Source organism: Anastrepha ludens, chromosome 6 (genome assembly GCF_028408465.1).
Source record: "Anastrepha ludens isolate Willacy chromosome 6, idAnaLude1.1, whole genome shotgun sequence".
NCBI classification, from domain to species: Eukaryota; Metazoa; Arthropoda; class Insecta; order Diptera; family Tephritidae; genus Anastrepha; species Anastrepha ludens.
The window spans coordinates 5,898,132-5,914,560 of NC_071502.1; the positions used below are offsets into that span (position 1 = coordinate 5,898,132).

Genomic DNA, 16,429 nt, shown 5'->3' on the forward strand with positions numbered 1-16,429 from the left:
GGCTCTATCGATAACTAATATTTTTTTTATCTACAAATCCAAACAAATTAAACCTCTTGTAAAAAAATTGTTGAAGAACAGGGCTTAATTCTAAATTAAAGATAGAGACGAAGAAGAACGAAGTCCAACTTCTGAAAAGCAGACTACTACGAAAGAAAGAAATATTATTAATTAAATTCAGAACAGTGAAAAATCCTATCGAGTTACATCAAAGTCTTGCAAACAAGTCACATCATGATTTCTTCTTCTTAATTGGCGCGATAACTGCTTACGCGATTTTGGCCGAGTTTAGCAAAGCGCGCCTGTCGTTTCTTTCTCGCGCTAACCGGCGCCAGTTGGACACACCAATTGAAGTCAAGTCCTTCTCCACCTGATCTTTCCAACGCAAAGGAGGCCGAGGAAGGCTACCACCAGTTGGTACCGCATCGAATACTTTCACAGCCGGAGCGTTTGTGTCCATTCGGTCGACATGACTCAGCCAACGAAGCCGCTGGATCTTTATTCGCTTCGCTTTGTCAATATCGCCGTAAAGCTCATACAGCTCATCGTTCCATCGCCTGCGATATTCACCGTTGCCAACGTGCAAAGGTCCAAAAATCTTGCGCAGAATATTTCTCTCAAACACTCTAAGCGTCGCTTCATCGGATGTTGTCATCGCCCACGCTTCTGTGCCATACGTTAGAACAGGCATGACGAGAGCCTTGTAAAGTGCTCGTTTTGTTCGTCGAGAGAGGACTTTACTGCTCAGTTGCCTACTTAGTCCAAAGTAGCACTTGTTGGGAAGACAGATTCTACGTTGGATTTCAAGGCTGACATTGTTATCGGTGTTAATGCTGGTTCCTAAATATACGAAGTCTTTTACAGCCTCAAAATTATAACTGTCAACAGTGACGTGTGTGCCGGTACGCAAGTTCACCGACTGCTTGTTTGAAGACAGGAGGTACGTTGTTTTGTCCTCGTTCACCACTAGACCCATTCGATTTGTCCCTTTATCCAGTTCCTTCCTAATTTTGATGGCGCTGCTGGTGTTGAGCAACGTCGTCTTGCATATCCATATTAGTTTTGAGGGGATACCAAATTCAGAATTGCGGCATGTAGGCAACTCCTTTCCATACTGTTCAATGCAGCTTTGAAATATAAATAATGGTCTAGTTGCGGTGGTCGCTGCAGCCGAATAAGTGACCATAATTCGGAAGTGCAGAGGCTCGAATCTCCGTGCATGAAACACCAAGATGAAGAAACATTTTTTTGAATAGCTTGCGAGACTCGAAAGGCAGTGGTAAACCTCCGACTTTATTTCTGCTGTGAAAAAAGATTCTCATAAAAACCATTTGCCGCTCGAAGACGGCTTAAAACTGAAGGTCCCTCTATTTCTGGAACAACATGAAGAAACACGCCACAAATAGGAAGAGGAGCTCGGCCAAACATCAAAAAAGAGTGTACGCGCCAATTACCTATATACAGACATACTTATATAATGACCTAGTTGTTGTTTTATTGACAATTCGGTTTTGGGTTCACGAAATAAACGTACGAAAACTATGAAAATTCTTAAGCGTTTTTAAGAGAAATTATTTTACGTGGGAAGGATGCGCGAACACAACAATTGCCTGTTAAATAAAATGCGAGCGCGTTCGGTGGTAACTTCACAAGTGATTTATTTATTTCTAAATTCGAGTTTTTATAGTGTCTTAGCCTAACGGATTGAGTTCAAATTTATGTAATTACAGTAAATATGTATTGCTCTGTTACGTTTATGTAATATAGGTGTTTATACATATATAGTGATATTTTTAAATTCATATACGAAAATTGAACAGTATTTTAGAAAACAGTAAGCTTAATATTGAAACGTTATGAGAAATTATGGAATTTAACAAATTATTATAATAATGATTAAAATTAAATTAAATATATAAAATTAAATTAAAAATTAAAATTCTAAGCCATTTGGCGTAACACCGGCCACCTTGAAAGGCTCATGGTCCTTCAACGTCTGATGGCAGTACGGCGAGCTTGTGAACGGGGCGTTTAATTACGCCCGCTTTGGTTGCCACGTCTGCTACGCGGACTTTGCCGTCTTGCCCTGTTACGATTGCGGCGACGCGGCCGAGCACCCATTGCTGCGGTGGTGTGTTGTCTTCCTGAACCAGGACGAGGTCGTTCAGCTCGAGGTTGCGCTTCGGATGCAACCACTTGTTCCTCTGTTGAAGACCCAACAGGTAGTTCCTGGACCACAGTCGCCAAAACTGTTGCTTGAGACAACAGACAAGTTGCCATCTGTCGCAGCAACGCATTGGGTCCATCGATACTTGGGCTGGTGGCAGCGCTCGAAGGGGGCACCCAACTAATAGGTGCGCTGGTGTTAGGGCCTCTCCATCGTTCGGGTCCTGACTCAGTGGTACCAGGGGTCGCGAGTTGAGTACGGCCTCGACCTCGACGAGCAGCGTCTGTAGTTCTTCGGCGGTGAGCAGCGCGTTGCCGATTGCGCGCACGAGAAGGTGTTTGGCGGACTTCACTGCCGCCTCCCATAACCCGCCGAAGTGCGGTGCCCTGGGTGGTATAAAGGCGAAGGTGAATCCTTCGTCCGTTGCGTATTTCTGTACTTCCGGTTGTTGGGCCTCGAAAGCATCCCTCAGCTCGCGAAGCTTGCGATCGGCGCCGACGAAGTTGGTGGCGTTGTCGCTGTATATTTTCCGCGGCATTCCTCGGCGTCCAATGAACCTTTTTAGGGCGAAAATAAAACAATTAGAAGACAAGTCTGTTACTAGTTCTAAATGTACTGCCTTTGAAGTGAAACAAACGAACACTGCGATATATGTTTTTACTGGGGGTCTACCACGTATTTTCAATGTAGTATATACGGGACCACAAAAATCTACTCCACATATTAGAAAGGGTCGTAGTGCACGAAGCCTATCGGCAGGCAAATTTCCCATTATTTGGGATTGCAGCTTCGGCTTATAATGAAAGCAGTGTGTGCAGTTTCGAACGGTACGACTACAAGCTTCTCGAGCATTGACCAGCCAAATGCGGTCTCGGAGAAGCGCTACCAATGCCTTTGCTCCAGCATGGTGATTTCGAAAATGTAGGTACCGTAAGTATGTGGTAACGAAGTGCGAGTTCTTGCTTAAGAGCAGTGGGAACTTGGCATCATATGGGAGAGGCGCATTTAATAGGCGGCCTCCTACTCGGAGTAAATTAAACGACAGCGACAATTCCGAGTAGTTGTGCAAAAATGGATTAAGTTTTTGCAAACTTGAGGGTAGGGTGGTACCTTTGGTGAGTTTCATAATTTCTTCACCATATTCAACATGTTGAACCACCTGAATGACTTTGAGGAAACTTAATTTAATATCCTCAGCGGTCAGCATTTGTGTGAATGTCGCAGATGGGTTTCTAATGCGTTTTATCCATCTTAATATGTAAGCGACAATACGAAGCAGTTTTTGATGAGAAGATACTCTTTTGGTGAGTTCCATAATTGGATGCGATTCATTTGCTTGAACAACTAAAACTGTTGCGTTCCGTTTCTTCTCTAATGCTTCGTCTCCTGGAGAGAGCTGGAAGTGGGTGTTTGTTGGCCATAACGCAGGGTCTTCTAGGAGGAACTGTGGACCGCTAAACCAGATAGAATTATTCAATTCGTCCACGTTACAACCCCGAGACACTTGATCCGCGGGATTTTGCTTAGTTGGCACATGTCGCCAAGTAGCTTTATCCGTCAACTCTTGGATTTCGGACACTCTGTTTGCAACAAAGGTCTGTAGTACAGATGGATGCGTTTTGATCCAATGCAAAACAATTTCGGAGTCTGTCCAGAAGTTTATATTTTCAATTGGCCGACTCAACATTGGCGCTATTCGTGACCATAATATGGCCAGCAAGTGGGCTGCCGAGAGCTCTAGACGCGGAAGAGATTTAGTCTTCAGCGGAGCCACTCTAGACTTTGCAGTAAGCAGCGTACATTTCGTTCCACCAGCCGAATGGCTACGTATGTATATGCAGCAGCCATACGCTCGTATTGAGGCGTCGGCAAAGCCATGAATTTGGCAGCTTGCACTCGACTCGGTGTGTACAAACCGAGGAATGCTTATTGATGGTAGCTGCAGTAGATTGGCTTTGAAATTTTCCCAGCTGGTGTCGAGGTGCAATGGAATCGACTCATCCCAATCTAGTTTTTGCAGCCAAAGCTCTTGCAATAAGATTTTTGCTTTGGTAACTAGTGGGGCAAGTAAACCAAGAGGATCGAAAAGACGAGCCGAAACTGATAATATGTTTCGCTTAGTGGCTCGTAAACTGGTAAAGTTGTCATTTAAGACAAACCGAAACAAATCTTCCTTCGGCAACCAATGGATTCCAAGTGTTTTTGTGGAGTCTGTGTGATTGAAGTTTAAGGCCTTCTCAGAACTCTCACAATCGAAAAATGATGGGTGATTTGAAAACCACTTAGATAAATTGAATCCTGCCGAGTTTAATATTTTAACTACCTCACTTCTAATAAGATCTAGAGATTCGAAATTATCGGATCCTGTAAGCAGGTCGTCTACATAAAAATCTCTTTTTATTGCCTTTGAGCCGAGTGGATACATATGTGTATTGGCATCGCTGAGCATTTGTAAACACCGTGTAGCGAGAAATGGAGCAGGCGCAGTGCCGTATGTTACGGTGTTAAGTCGAAAGATTTGAAGTGGCTCAGATGGATGCCGTCTCCACACTACAAGCTGAAAGTTTTTGTCTTCTTCGTGCATGAGAATTTGGCGGTACATTTTAGTAATGTCCGCCGTAAATGCATATTTATGCAAACGAAAACGAAGAAGTGTTGAATACAGCTCTTCTTGAATGGTCGGCCCAACCATCAAGATTTCATTCAACGCAATTTGAGAAGAGGTACGACTTGATGCGTCGAAAACAATACGTAATTTAGTCGTCGTACTTTCAGGCCGAAGAACGCATTGATGCGGAATGAAGTAGTGTGGCTCACTCGGGATCTTATTATTTGTTGGGCTCATGTGACCCAATTCGATGTATTCATTCATGAAGTCCAGATACATTTGACGAAGTTCTGGATCTTTCAAGGTCTTTCTCTCCAGGGCCTGAAACCGCCGAGACGCGGTTTCATAGGAATTACCGAGTAACTTACGGTCATCTTTGAAAGGCAGTCTTACTTGAAGCCTTCCTGAAGGCAAAACTTTAGTAGTTTTTACGAAAAATTTTTCACACTCTATTTGTTCAGGTGTGAATTTTGTCGAACTAGCCCCTGAAGGTATTTCTTCCATCGCCCAGAACCTTTGGACAATGGAATCTATATTTGCTAGATTTTGTTCAGTATGGCATAATGTGCTACTGACTGTGGGAGGAGGACGTTGGTTGGAGGCGTATTTGCCAGACACAACCCAGCCTAAAAGTGTCTTTTGCAATGTTGGGTGATTGGGGCTGGCCTTGATCTGGCCTACAGCTAAAAGCTCGAAAAATGTTTCAGCACCTAACAAAAGATCTACCTTTTGAGCCTTATAAAATTCTGGGTCCGCTAAGCTAATGTTTTTAGGAATTTTCCAGCCATTAATATTTACGTTACGATCTGGATGGCTGGCTGAAATGGATCGCATTATCCAAAACTGTGCCGAAAACTCATAATTATTGACCCGCGATTTTACAAACGTATTTAATTTCGTCCTCACTTTTTTGGTTGCATTTCCGATGCCGATAATATTTAAGGTCGTACTTTCGCGACGAATTCGTAATTTCTGCGCCAAATCCTCTGTCATGAAATTCACCTGAGATCCAGAATCCAGCAAGGCTCGTGCAGCAAGGTACTCTCCGGAGCTACCTTTTACGTTGACTACGGCTGTAGCCAACATAACCCGATCTGGTGTACTCGTCGTGTGCATGGCATGCGAGGTCGAAAGTTGTGGTGCAGTTGCAAAGGATACAGGGTACTGGTGCAGCAACGTGTGATGCGAACGGTTGCAAACACGACACCGATCCGCTTTGCACTTTGAAACTGAGTGCCCCTTTCGCAAACAATTTATGCATAAGGGGACTGATTTAGCAAACTCAAATCGCTGCTGAGCAGAGAGAGTTTTAAAAGTAGGACACGCGGGTATACTATGATCATTTGATTTACAGTGCGGACACACCGGCTGTTTTATATTTGAAGTCACTAAGGCAGCTTTCGTCCTTCCCGCATGAAGGTGGGGTTTCTGAATGCTGTGACTGCTTGACGGCTTGAGCCTCGACGTTGAGGCTTCATCGGCAGATAAATGTTGGTAGCGTTTATTTAATGCTGCCTCACACTCACGCCATAATGGCAGCTTATCATAATCCAACTGTTCCTCCCACTTTAACCGAGTAACGGTGTCAACTTTTGACATTACCAGATGAATTATGATAGCGTTTGTGATGTTTTTCTCGTCACCTAACGACAGCAACGAGTCGTAAACAGCCGACACTGTAACAATCATTGTGCGCAATGTAAGCGCAGATGGCTTTGGGATAGTTGGCAGTTCAAAAAGTTTGGAAATTGTGTCGAAAAATATTAAGCATTTATTGTCATAAACTTTTTTGAGACTAGCCAACGCCTTCGAATAATTTTCGTCCGACATTTGGAAGGCCTTTACCGTTCCCAAAGCTTCACCAGACAGACAGTTAACCAAGTCATTAAATTTCTCAATGTCTGGGATTGTAGGATCGTTGTGCACCAAACTCTCGAACAGACTCATAAAATTTTTAAATTCTGAATATTCCCCTTTAAATTTCGGTAGCGACATTTTCGGTAGTCGCGAGCTGTGAGGTGCAACAAAGGATGATTCGGCTATTGACGATTTATTTCTCGCCAGAATAGATTTTATAACGGACTTAGTTTCCACTATTAGGTCCTCTAACTCCCCACGGGCTATGTCTTCCTCGTCGATTTCTTCAATTTTCGACTGACACTTCATAAGCTTATCGCTATGAGAGTTCAAAATGTCCAGTCGACACTCCAATTCAATTGGATCTAACGACATTGTTTTATCGAGGAGACCCGTTTTTATGCGCACTATACTATTTTTCGCAACAGTTCGCTGGCGCTTTAGTGATTTCAATTCCATAATCTCTTTACTTGGAGAGAGACTTGGAACTGCTGTCTTTGGCTTGCTCATTTTGAGTTAAATTATTTAAACTCCCGAAAAATTTGCTCAATGTCCACAGAAACGAAAAAATTTCTGTGAGAGTTTGTGGCTGAAAAAACGAAAACGAAAAGATGGCTGAATAGCCTGCACAAATCTCAATCAGAAAAACGAAAAATAGCTGTTGGACAAGGCTGTGGTCAGGCCACGAAAGGATGAGCAAGCACAGTAGCACAACACTACGAAAATTGTTCAACAGATTTGCGAAAAATCGATTTTTGTTTAAATTATTTCCTTGTAAATAATCCGTATTTACGAAAAATTTATTTAACTTTATAATAATTTAATTGAACTTATTGTTCGAAAAAAAGGTCTTCAATTTCTTTAATTTTGTTTTTTAAATTTATTGACGATTTCGCATTTAAGGTCACACCCTTTATTATCAAATCCCAACGTACCCTTGTTTCACTTTCGCGGAGTTTTATATACGTATATTTGTATAGATAATTGTACATATGGTACATGTACACATATGGGAGTGTGTACATATATGTATGTATATATATGCAAGAAAGTGAAAAAGGGGATGCAAAAAATTGAGAGTGTTTATCAACAACAACCACAACTTTCAATTTATTGCACTTGTTACCTGTATAGGCTTATTGCAAGCCTTGACTTTCCTTTTGCAAAGGATGCAGGTGCAGGTCATTCCTGGCGGCGACAGAACCAGCGGTAGGGATTGCAGCGACAGCGGGCGATGACGGCAGCAGCAGTGACCAGAGTAGCAGCGACGGTTACAGTGATGAGAGCAGCGGCGAGTATGGCAATAACTGCGAGAACTGTGACAGCGGACAGTGATATATACACGAGGGCGACGAAATATCACAGTGACCGTTTATATAAGCACCGCACTGTTTCAGCTTTGCACTGTGTATTGTAGTTTATTCTTTTTTATTTATTATATATTTTTTTTTTTTAACTTTTTTGGCAATAAATATTTTATTGTTGTTAAATAATTTTTTTGTTTTTTTTTTAAATAATTTTAACGTTTTTTTTTTTTTTTGGTTTTTGGGGGCTCACTTGTCACTGTGCACTTTTTGTATATGCATATACATATGTATGTACATATATTAGTTTTGCTGTCTTTTTTGTTATTTTTTTTAATTTTTTGTTTGCGAGACGACTTTTTGTTTTGCTTGTGAACGGACCGCGCAGGCAATTGTTGTTACTAATTAAAGCACTTATCGTTTTTATATGTTTATTGTTTTGTGTATTTCGAAATAATTTCCGATTATGTTCACCAATTTATTATTATTTTTTTTTTGTATTTGGAATTACTTCCCTTAATAGTTTGCTTATGTTCAAAGTATATTCTGCCTCACGCATCAGGTCCCTGCTCGGGCGCCATGAAAATTCTTAAGCGTTTTTAAGAGAAATTATTTTACGTGGGAAGGATGCGCGAACACAACAATTGCCTGTTAAATAAAATGCGAGTGCGTTCGGTGGTAACTTCACAAGTGATTTATTTATTTCTAAATTCGAGTTTTTATAGTGTCTTAGCCTAACGCATTGAGTTCAAATTTATGTAATTACAGTAAATATGTATTGCTCTGTTACGTTTATGTAATATAGGTGTTTATACATATATAGTGATATTTTTAAATTCATATACGAAAATTGAACAGTATTTTAGAAAACGGTAAGCCTAATATTGAAACGTTATGAGAAATTATGGAATTTAACAAATTATTATAATAATGATTAAAATTAAATTAAATATATAAAATTAAATTAAAAATTAAAATTCTAAGCCATTTGGCGTAACAAACTATACTACGGTTTTTAAATTATAAGGTTGTATCGTTTGTTGCTTGCAACAGCTTTGGTTATGGGACGTTATTTGTTGAATTTTTAGGGAAATACTCTTAACTGCTATTGAACATTTTGCGCACCAAACCAGATTCTACGAAACTGTTTGATAAAATCCAAATTAGGAATTTCGAGCTCCAAATCTTTGATTTTCCAGGCGAGCTGTTCATCTCTTGATGTTGATTTCGTCCAGGCTCAGCTATGTTTCCATCGCTTTCCGCATTTCCTTCGAATTGCCTATGCCGCTATCAAATGTTTTGCGCGGCATAGCTTGGTTACCATAGGCTTTTTGCAATAATCTCAAATCTCAATATTTGTGTAGTCTTGTCAACTTGTGAGTGTTCAAAAATGTACGAGGTCTAGGTTAGGTTAAGTCCATCTTTTTTTTTTGTTCAGAGGAGGTTAAATTTGAAAATGTCTGAAATATCATCAAAGATGCCGTCACACCAGTGGTATGTGAGGCATGCTCCCTTTAACCCTATAACATTCCTCCCCTTTCGGCTGTTTCCACCCTGGGATTGTTGAAAGCATTCCAACAAGGTGGAGCCGTATTTATGCCTTTTAGATTCATCTATTTGCGTCGCTATCAATAGCCTACATTGCTCTGTGACCAATGCGGCATCGGAAAATTGCAATATCGTTACCAGATATCGAGTTGTTGTCTGTTTAGGTTCGTCGTGAGGCTTTACCTCATGCGTTCGTGCTTGTCGTCTGTTCGTGAATGCAGTATCCCTCAAAGGAAATCTGTTTCAAAATGGCTTCTTTGGCCGACGCATCTGTTGGGTGTTCTATTCGCTTTGCTTCAACGAAATTAGGTCCATCTGGCTGGTCTGAATATATCTCACATAGACCACAACGTTCTGTGGTGCTACGAGAGTTGTCGGAGTCGCGTTAAACATTGTTCGTCATACATGTCTGGGTACGTTTTAATAAACAGTTTAAACTTTTGTCAGCAACATTCTTCAGAGATGAAAAGTATACCAATTTCAGGCAAATGTAATGATTTCTGCTTATAGCAGGACAGTGGAAAAAGAGGTGTTCTGACGTATGCTTGTCTTCTTCACATAAATTACACGCATCGCTCTGTACCAATCCCATTTTAGCTGCATGATATGGAGTGCGACAATGTTCCGTCAGTACTGCAACCAATATTTTACATTTCTTCCTCCAAACAATATTTTATATTCCTTGCTTGGGAGTGATAGAATAAAGTTGATTGCTTTCGCGTTGCAAGTTCGTAGCATTATTTGGGCAATCCGGGAGGTCGAAGCTTCCTTTATAGACGGTGTTCCAGAGTTAGTTCCTCGTCTACTTAAGTCTAGTGTTCAAAACTGAGAGTGAGTGATATATGTTCGACGTGCTATCCTAGTGCCTTAGCAATTTCTCTCTATTTTTCTCCCCTCTATTTTCTCTCAACTTATTCATTTCCTTCTACTCTTGTATCCTGGTATGCAGTAAAATCTGACCTATATATTCTCGTGGACGTCGTGCACTTTGGATCTAGAGTGTTGCACGTATTCTGAGCTAGTCACTACATCCATTATTGCTTTAATAGCTGGTTGACTATCGATGATGATGTTGGTGCGCGTGTCCCGGGGAGTAACTGCCAACGCTAATTCAGCTGCTTGGGTTACAGCATAGATTTCAGCTTGAAATGTGATACAGTGATTAGGATGCCGGAAAAAATTAACTTTACTTACAGGTTAATGACATTATTGCCAACCTAAAAAAAAAAAATCAAAGAACCCGCATTTCTTAAATTCAAAAATTCGTTTTCCTTCTTAGACATTTGGAAATTTCAAGCTTTAAGGAATAATAGCCGATGGTCTCCCCTTTATTTACAAATGTAAAATAGCAGCATACATCAAATTAGTCAAAATGTAATACCTCCTCACTCAAATTAGCAAACTTTAATGTAATTTTCTGTAAACTCTTTCCTTAGCTTCGAAAACTCTACGATTCACAGCGCCATCAATCAAACTATAAACCACGGCCATGTGCGCGCATAATCATCCATTTCCAATGCAAATTACAGAATATAATGAAGAACGAAAGCAACAACAACAAATATGTAGAAAATATGAATGAGTAATAAGTAATTGAGCATAGCTGACATTTTATTATTAGTATTTCTGTTATTTTCGAATACTACTTTTCCATGCAGTTGAGCGCGCGCAATAAGGGCGCGTGGCCATTTAGCCGGCAGCGCTACGCTTAACAAGCAACTAAAAAACTTTCAACTAAAATCTTTCAGTTCAAATTACGCCCTTCACTGCTGTAAAATCGGCAAAACTGGTGTACAAATCAGCAACGGCAAAAGCTACCACCAAAAAAGTATTACGAATGCTTTCACTCACACTCGCACCTTCATTTGTCAACCCTCATCCGTCCACTCCACCTTCGCTTGCTCATCAGCACCGAGCACATCAATTTTCATTTGATTATAATGAGCCTGGGGTATCATTTGCTTTGGCTATTTTTCAAATCCCCTTGACCCATCACATTTGTACGCAGGGCAGGGGAACGTAATGCGTATTCCATCATTTGCTACAGCGCCCATGAGTTTGCTGGCAACTCGCTTGCTCTGATGAGCCATTGCTGGCTGATGAGTTCGTTGGTTGCTTGGTTGGTTGGTTGGCTGGTTGGCTGGTCAAAATCATTAATAAGCAAATTCCGAAATCTCCATTACCATTTCACAGCGTGCATACGTGAAGAAGGAGTGAGTAATTTCCCATTGAAAAGTGAATGCGTGAGTTTTGCTCGGTCTTCTTGATGTTGCATAAAACATTTAACATCAATTTGAGACACCTTCAACCCCACAATTTGCCGAAGCAACAAATAAGTTCACAGTCCTGCTTTCCTCTTCTATGTACATAGTCTAGGATGTCTCAAACTTACGCCCGTCAGACCGGCAATCTGGGTAGTGGGGTAGTCGCAGTCAAGCCAAGATGATGTTTGCCTCTAGTTAAACAAAGTGCAAAACATTCATCTTTACCCAAAGCACTAAACGAGATAAATGAGAAATGTGAAAATGAAACATCACCTTTGCTCTTCATTGTCGTTCTCATCCTAACCATTCTGACACTTCGCTGCAACAAGATTTCAAGGAAACTACTACTTCAGTTGTGGTGGCAGTGGAGTGCGGCAAACATAGCTGAAGCTAAGTATTTAGATACTCAATAGCTGCCCTCGTTGATGTCGACATTCTCATTGCCTTGGTAAAGATTATTGCGGCTACTTGGACTGTACCTTTGCCTTTCATTGCTGGCTGCTACATCAGCCAAAGGAAGACATTGACGGTAGAGCTTAGAGAAACTGCCGAAAGGGAGCTCAGTTCGTGGGTTAGCTGACACCAACGAGGGGAACGCAACGGCAAGGCCAAATGTGAAATGTGCAGTCATGAAGCATATGAATGTGCAACACCTCAAAGAATAGAGTTCTGCAGAGAGCTCAAGTCCATTCGTCGTCCGCTTCGCCGTTTGCCCGTTTGTCCGTTTGTTCACAACTTCGCCATTTGCCGTCTTTAACTACTCTGCCACGTCGCACATTGCAACATGACGAATGATTTGAGCTTTTGGATAACATTTTAATATCGGTTTATAAGCTTGTACGGTATTTCCCACTTCACACTCTCGCTGCAGCGTGCGCCCAGTTTTCCAATTTGCCTCCAGTCGTTGTAGAACAACCGTACAGATAATTTGCTTTTCTCTTTATTTCTCTTCACATCATTCGCCTGTGTATCCATTAGGTTAATGGGCACTTCAAACGAAATTAAGATAAATTGATTAAAATTAAAAAGACAGCTGGACAAATGCGGTTAGCTAACGCCAATACACAGCATCCGCAAAGTCTTCCATATTTTCCACATTTCAATGTTGCCCACAAATGGCAAATGGTTCAGTGCGTTCACTTGTGCTGAGGGAGTAGTGCCAGTCCTTTCTCATTGTGTCTCTATGTGTGTTGGTGTGAGTTTGCTCCATTTGTATCCTATGCTGGTCACCTTCGCCCCGGATGCGGAAACATCAACGGAAGCTATTTGGTTTGCTTTTAATGAAGTGCACTTCGCACAAAATCGCCGCGTAGATTAAATGTTTAATTTGCATTTCGCAATCGCAGGGCAATGGAGGAAAAAAATTTAAACGCTGCAGTGGTCACAAAGGGTGTGGTAATAGCTCCTAAGGTGAATTGAATCAGTGAGGAAAAATTGTGAGACACTTTTTCTAATTAATTTTCACAATAGCCAAGCGCCACTTTTGGAAGGTGGATTTGAAAGTAAAAAGAAAACAAAAATTAAGGAGGTAATAAGATATAATAGCAAACAAATGGAATACGCAACAACTTTTTTAAGTAAACGATATTAAAAGAGAGCACAAAAAAGTTGTTGCTTACTTCAAGGGGACTTACCATACTTATTCGTCTTTTCAACTTCTATACACCTTAACGTTCTTTGTATAAAGATTTTGTCTGACAATAACCCTGGAGAAATTTTTCGGCGAAACATTTTCAGGCCATTTTATTAAAGCTATCTGAAAACCGGGTCTAAATGAACCTTAATAAAGATTAAGAGAGCTAATGGGGTAAAAAGTCTTATAAAATTATTTCGCGCAAAAATTTACTATGAGTCCCCAAACTATATACTTCGCTTCGATATGAGTTTTAGCCCATTTTCACTTTTTCTAAAAACATTCAAACTGGGTTTTACTACTTGGGCCTAGTCTTTCATCCTATGTTCATACCACCTCAAAAATATTGCTTTACCGTGTATGGAAATCCGAGAAGAAAAAAGATAGTAAAAATATAATTTCAACAACGCTTGTAGAAAAAGGAATATATTGAACTTTCACGTTGAGCAGCTTCATTAGCAGTGAATTTATTTATTATGGAGTTCTTCTTTCATCATAATCACACTGTCTAACACTGGTTACTAGGCCGGGTCGATTTGTGGGGAGGCAAAAAAATCGCCCATTGCTCTGTGAAAATAATATTCTAGGGATCAAAATAAGATACTTTGCCGAAGGAACCATACCTCTAAAACGAATTCTGATGTCCCCCAATTTGGCTCGAAATTTTTAGTTTCTTTTCTCATGTAAAAGCCAAAAATGGTGATATTTTGAAATGATTGTATGGGGAACCCCCCAGGGAAGTTCCAGGGGGTGTGCCACTGGCATAGATGGATCGGCTGTTCAAAGTTAGTGGGGGTCGGTCATATATTTGGACTCGATTGGAGCATTCTAAATGTGTCAAAGTGGGATTTTTCGTTCGACCCAAATTGGGGGACATCAGAATTCATTTTAGAGGTATGGTTCCTTCGGCAAAGTTTCTTATTTTGAGCCCTAGAATACGATTTTCACAGAACAATGAGCGATTTTTAAATCGACCCACCCTATTGGTTACTCAGTACAAAAAAATGCTACTGTGAAAGAGGATGCCTGAATTCCTGAATCAACTCTGCGAAGACAGTACTAGTCAAGAGGCTAAGCATTTTTTTGTAGGAAGAGTAAGGATAGGGTAAATGGCTATCCATGCGAGGGGGTCCACTTGGACAAAGAATCAAAATTCGTCTGCTGTGATATCATACAGGGAGGAAGGAAAGGCCAAACAAAAGAAAAAGAACCAAACAGGTGGAAAAAGGAAGAAAGGGATTTGGATCAGGGGATGACGATCGGCAGTGGTTACGTTTGTTTTAACCACTCCAAGCTATTGATTGAATTCCCCAGGTGTGTGATGTTTTAGACATTTAGCATAACTTTAAGTGCTGGAATAGGAGTTCCGAAACGGTGCACTGATTTTAATGAGGGCAAGCCGTTGGACCCTCTCCAACTTCTTAACTGATCCCGTCCTTTTCAGCGAGCTCGACCGAACAAGAACGTTTAACAAAACTGGCTTTATGATTGTGTTATATAGCCAAACTGTATGATAACTTTTGGCGAGACACCCCCTCTTTTGCCGATACTTCCCCTACATCCATACAAGAACAGTCGTCTTCCTAATTCTCTCCTCAATGTTGAGCTTCTACGTTAGCCCTCTGTCAAGAATGAGTTCAGTGTATTTCATCCTGTCAGAGAACACCAACGGAGCGCCCGCTATTAAGGGGAGAAAGGCTCCAGGTATTTTATATTTCCTAGTAAATAAGACGAGCTTCATCTTCAAAGGCTTTATCAAGAGAACGCAATATCCAGCCCATTTCACAACTACATTTTGATAACCGCGCATTAGTTCCATCAGAGTATCTAAAAACTTTCTCACTCCTTGCAACCTCCAGCTCCTCTAGCAAGTTGTTAAGCACAACAACCCAGAATAGTGGCGAGAGAACACCTTTCACCTCCTGGCGGCCAGAGAGGCAGCCTCACTCTTCCACGACTATTTTATAGCTAAGCATTTTGTGATTAAGGGTGGCCGCCGTAGCCGATTGGGTTGGTGCTTGACTACCATTTGGAGTTCAGAGAAAACGTAGGTTCGAATCTCGGTGAAATATCCAAATGAAGAAAATCATTTTTCTAAAAGCGGGCGCCCCTCGGCAGGCAATGGTAAGCCTCCGAGTGTATTTCTGCCATGAAAAAGCTTCTCATAAAAATATTTGCCGTTCGGAGTCGGCTTAAAACTTTTGGTCCCTCTATTTGTGGAACAACATCAGGACGCATATCAAAAATAGGAGGAGGAGCTCGGCGAAACACCCAAAAAGGGTGCACAGGACAATTATATATAATATACAATATATCGCACCCTAAATACAAAAGGGTCACAACTCAAAATGTACTTCTGCTCAAATATGAACGAGACGTTATCAATAAAACGGTCCGCGGATGACGAATGGCAAAAATAAATTTTTTGTTTTTTGGTAGGACTGTTATAAGCTTACATGGCAAATTTCAGCGTGATATGTCACATAGTTTGTTTTCTGTGCTACTGTAAACAAGTCAAGCTCGAGTGTGGAAAATTTTGAGTTGTGACCCTTTTGTATTTAGGGTGCGATAGATATATATATTGTAGATAGGCCTAATAAGTTCGGTTCCGACCGCTAGTTTTTCTATAGACCTGGCGATTGCCTCCGATAGCACATTGTTGAAAGTCCCCTTATTGTCTAAGGGTTCGCCCACAGTGAAGTCTTTCTGAGAAAGGGACACCTCGATATCTTGATTGATAGTATGCCTATCAGACTCTACCGATCTGCCTTTATAATAGGCATGTTGAGCGTACGAAAAACGCTCCCGAGAAATTTCATACCTTATGTGCAGATAAATGAGCCTCTCCATAGCTTTCAGAAAGAGCGATGGTAGACAGATTGGCCAGACGGCCTTAGCGGATGCATATGAGACTTTACCTGCTTTGGCTATGAAAGTAACTCTTACAGCTTTCTGAGTATGTAGAAGTTAAAACTTGAAAATTTTGGGTGAAAAGGCGCATAATTTATCAGAAATATAATGTATTAATGTATTATAATGACAACCCAT

At 40.9% G+C, this 16,429-nt stretch overlaps 1 protein-coding gene across 1 annotated transcript; it reads right to left on the bottom strand.

The window, feature by feature from the left end:
* Window positions 1-1,633: 1,633 nt before the first annotated feature.
* Window positions 1,634-7,989, bottom strand: LOC128867860 (uncharacterized). Its single transcript, XM_054109420.1, has 2 exons — window positions 7,759-7,989; window positions 1,634-2,724 (listed from the first exon to the last, which is right to left on the bottom strand). Exon 2 carries the CDS (start codon window positions 2,703-2,705, stop codon window positions 1,980-1,982), a length of 726 nt encoding a protein of 241 aa, XP_053965395.1. The 5' UTR covers window positions 2,706-2,724; window positions 7,759-7,989; the 3' UTR covers window positions 1,634-1,979.
* Window positions 7,990-16,429: the final 8,440 nt, after the last annotated feature.

What these genes read in the sequence shown, in the direction of transcription:
- LOC128867860 (XM_054109420.1), bottom strand. Translation starts at nt 2,705, where the DNA reads ATGCCGCGGAAAATATACAGCGACAACGCCACCAACTTCGTCGGCGCC.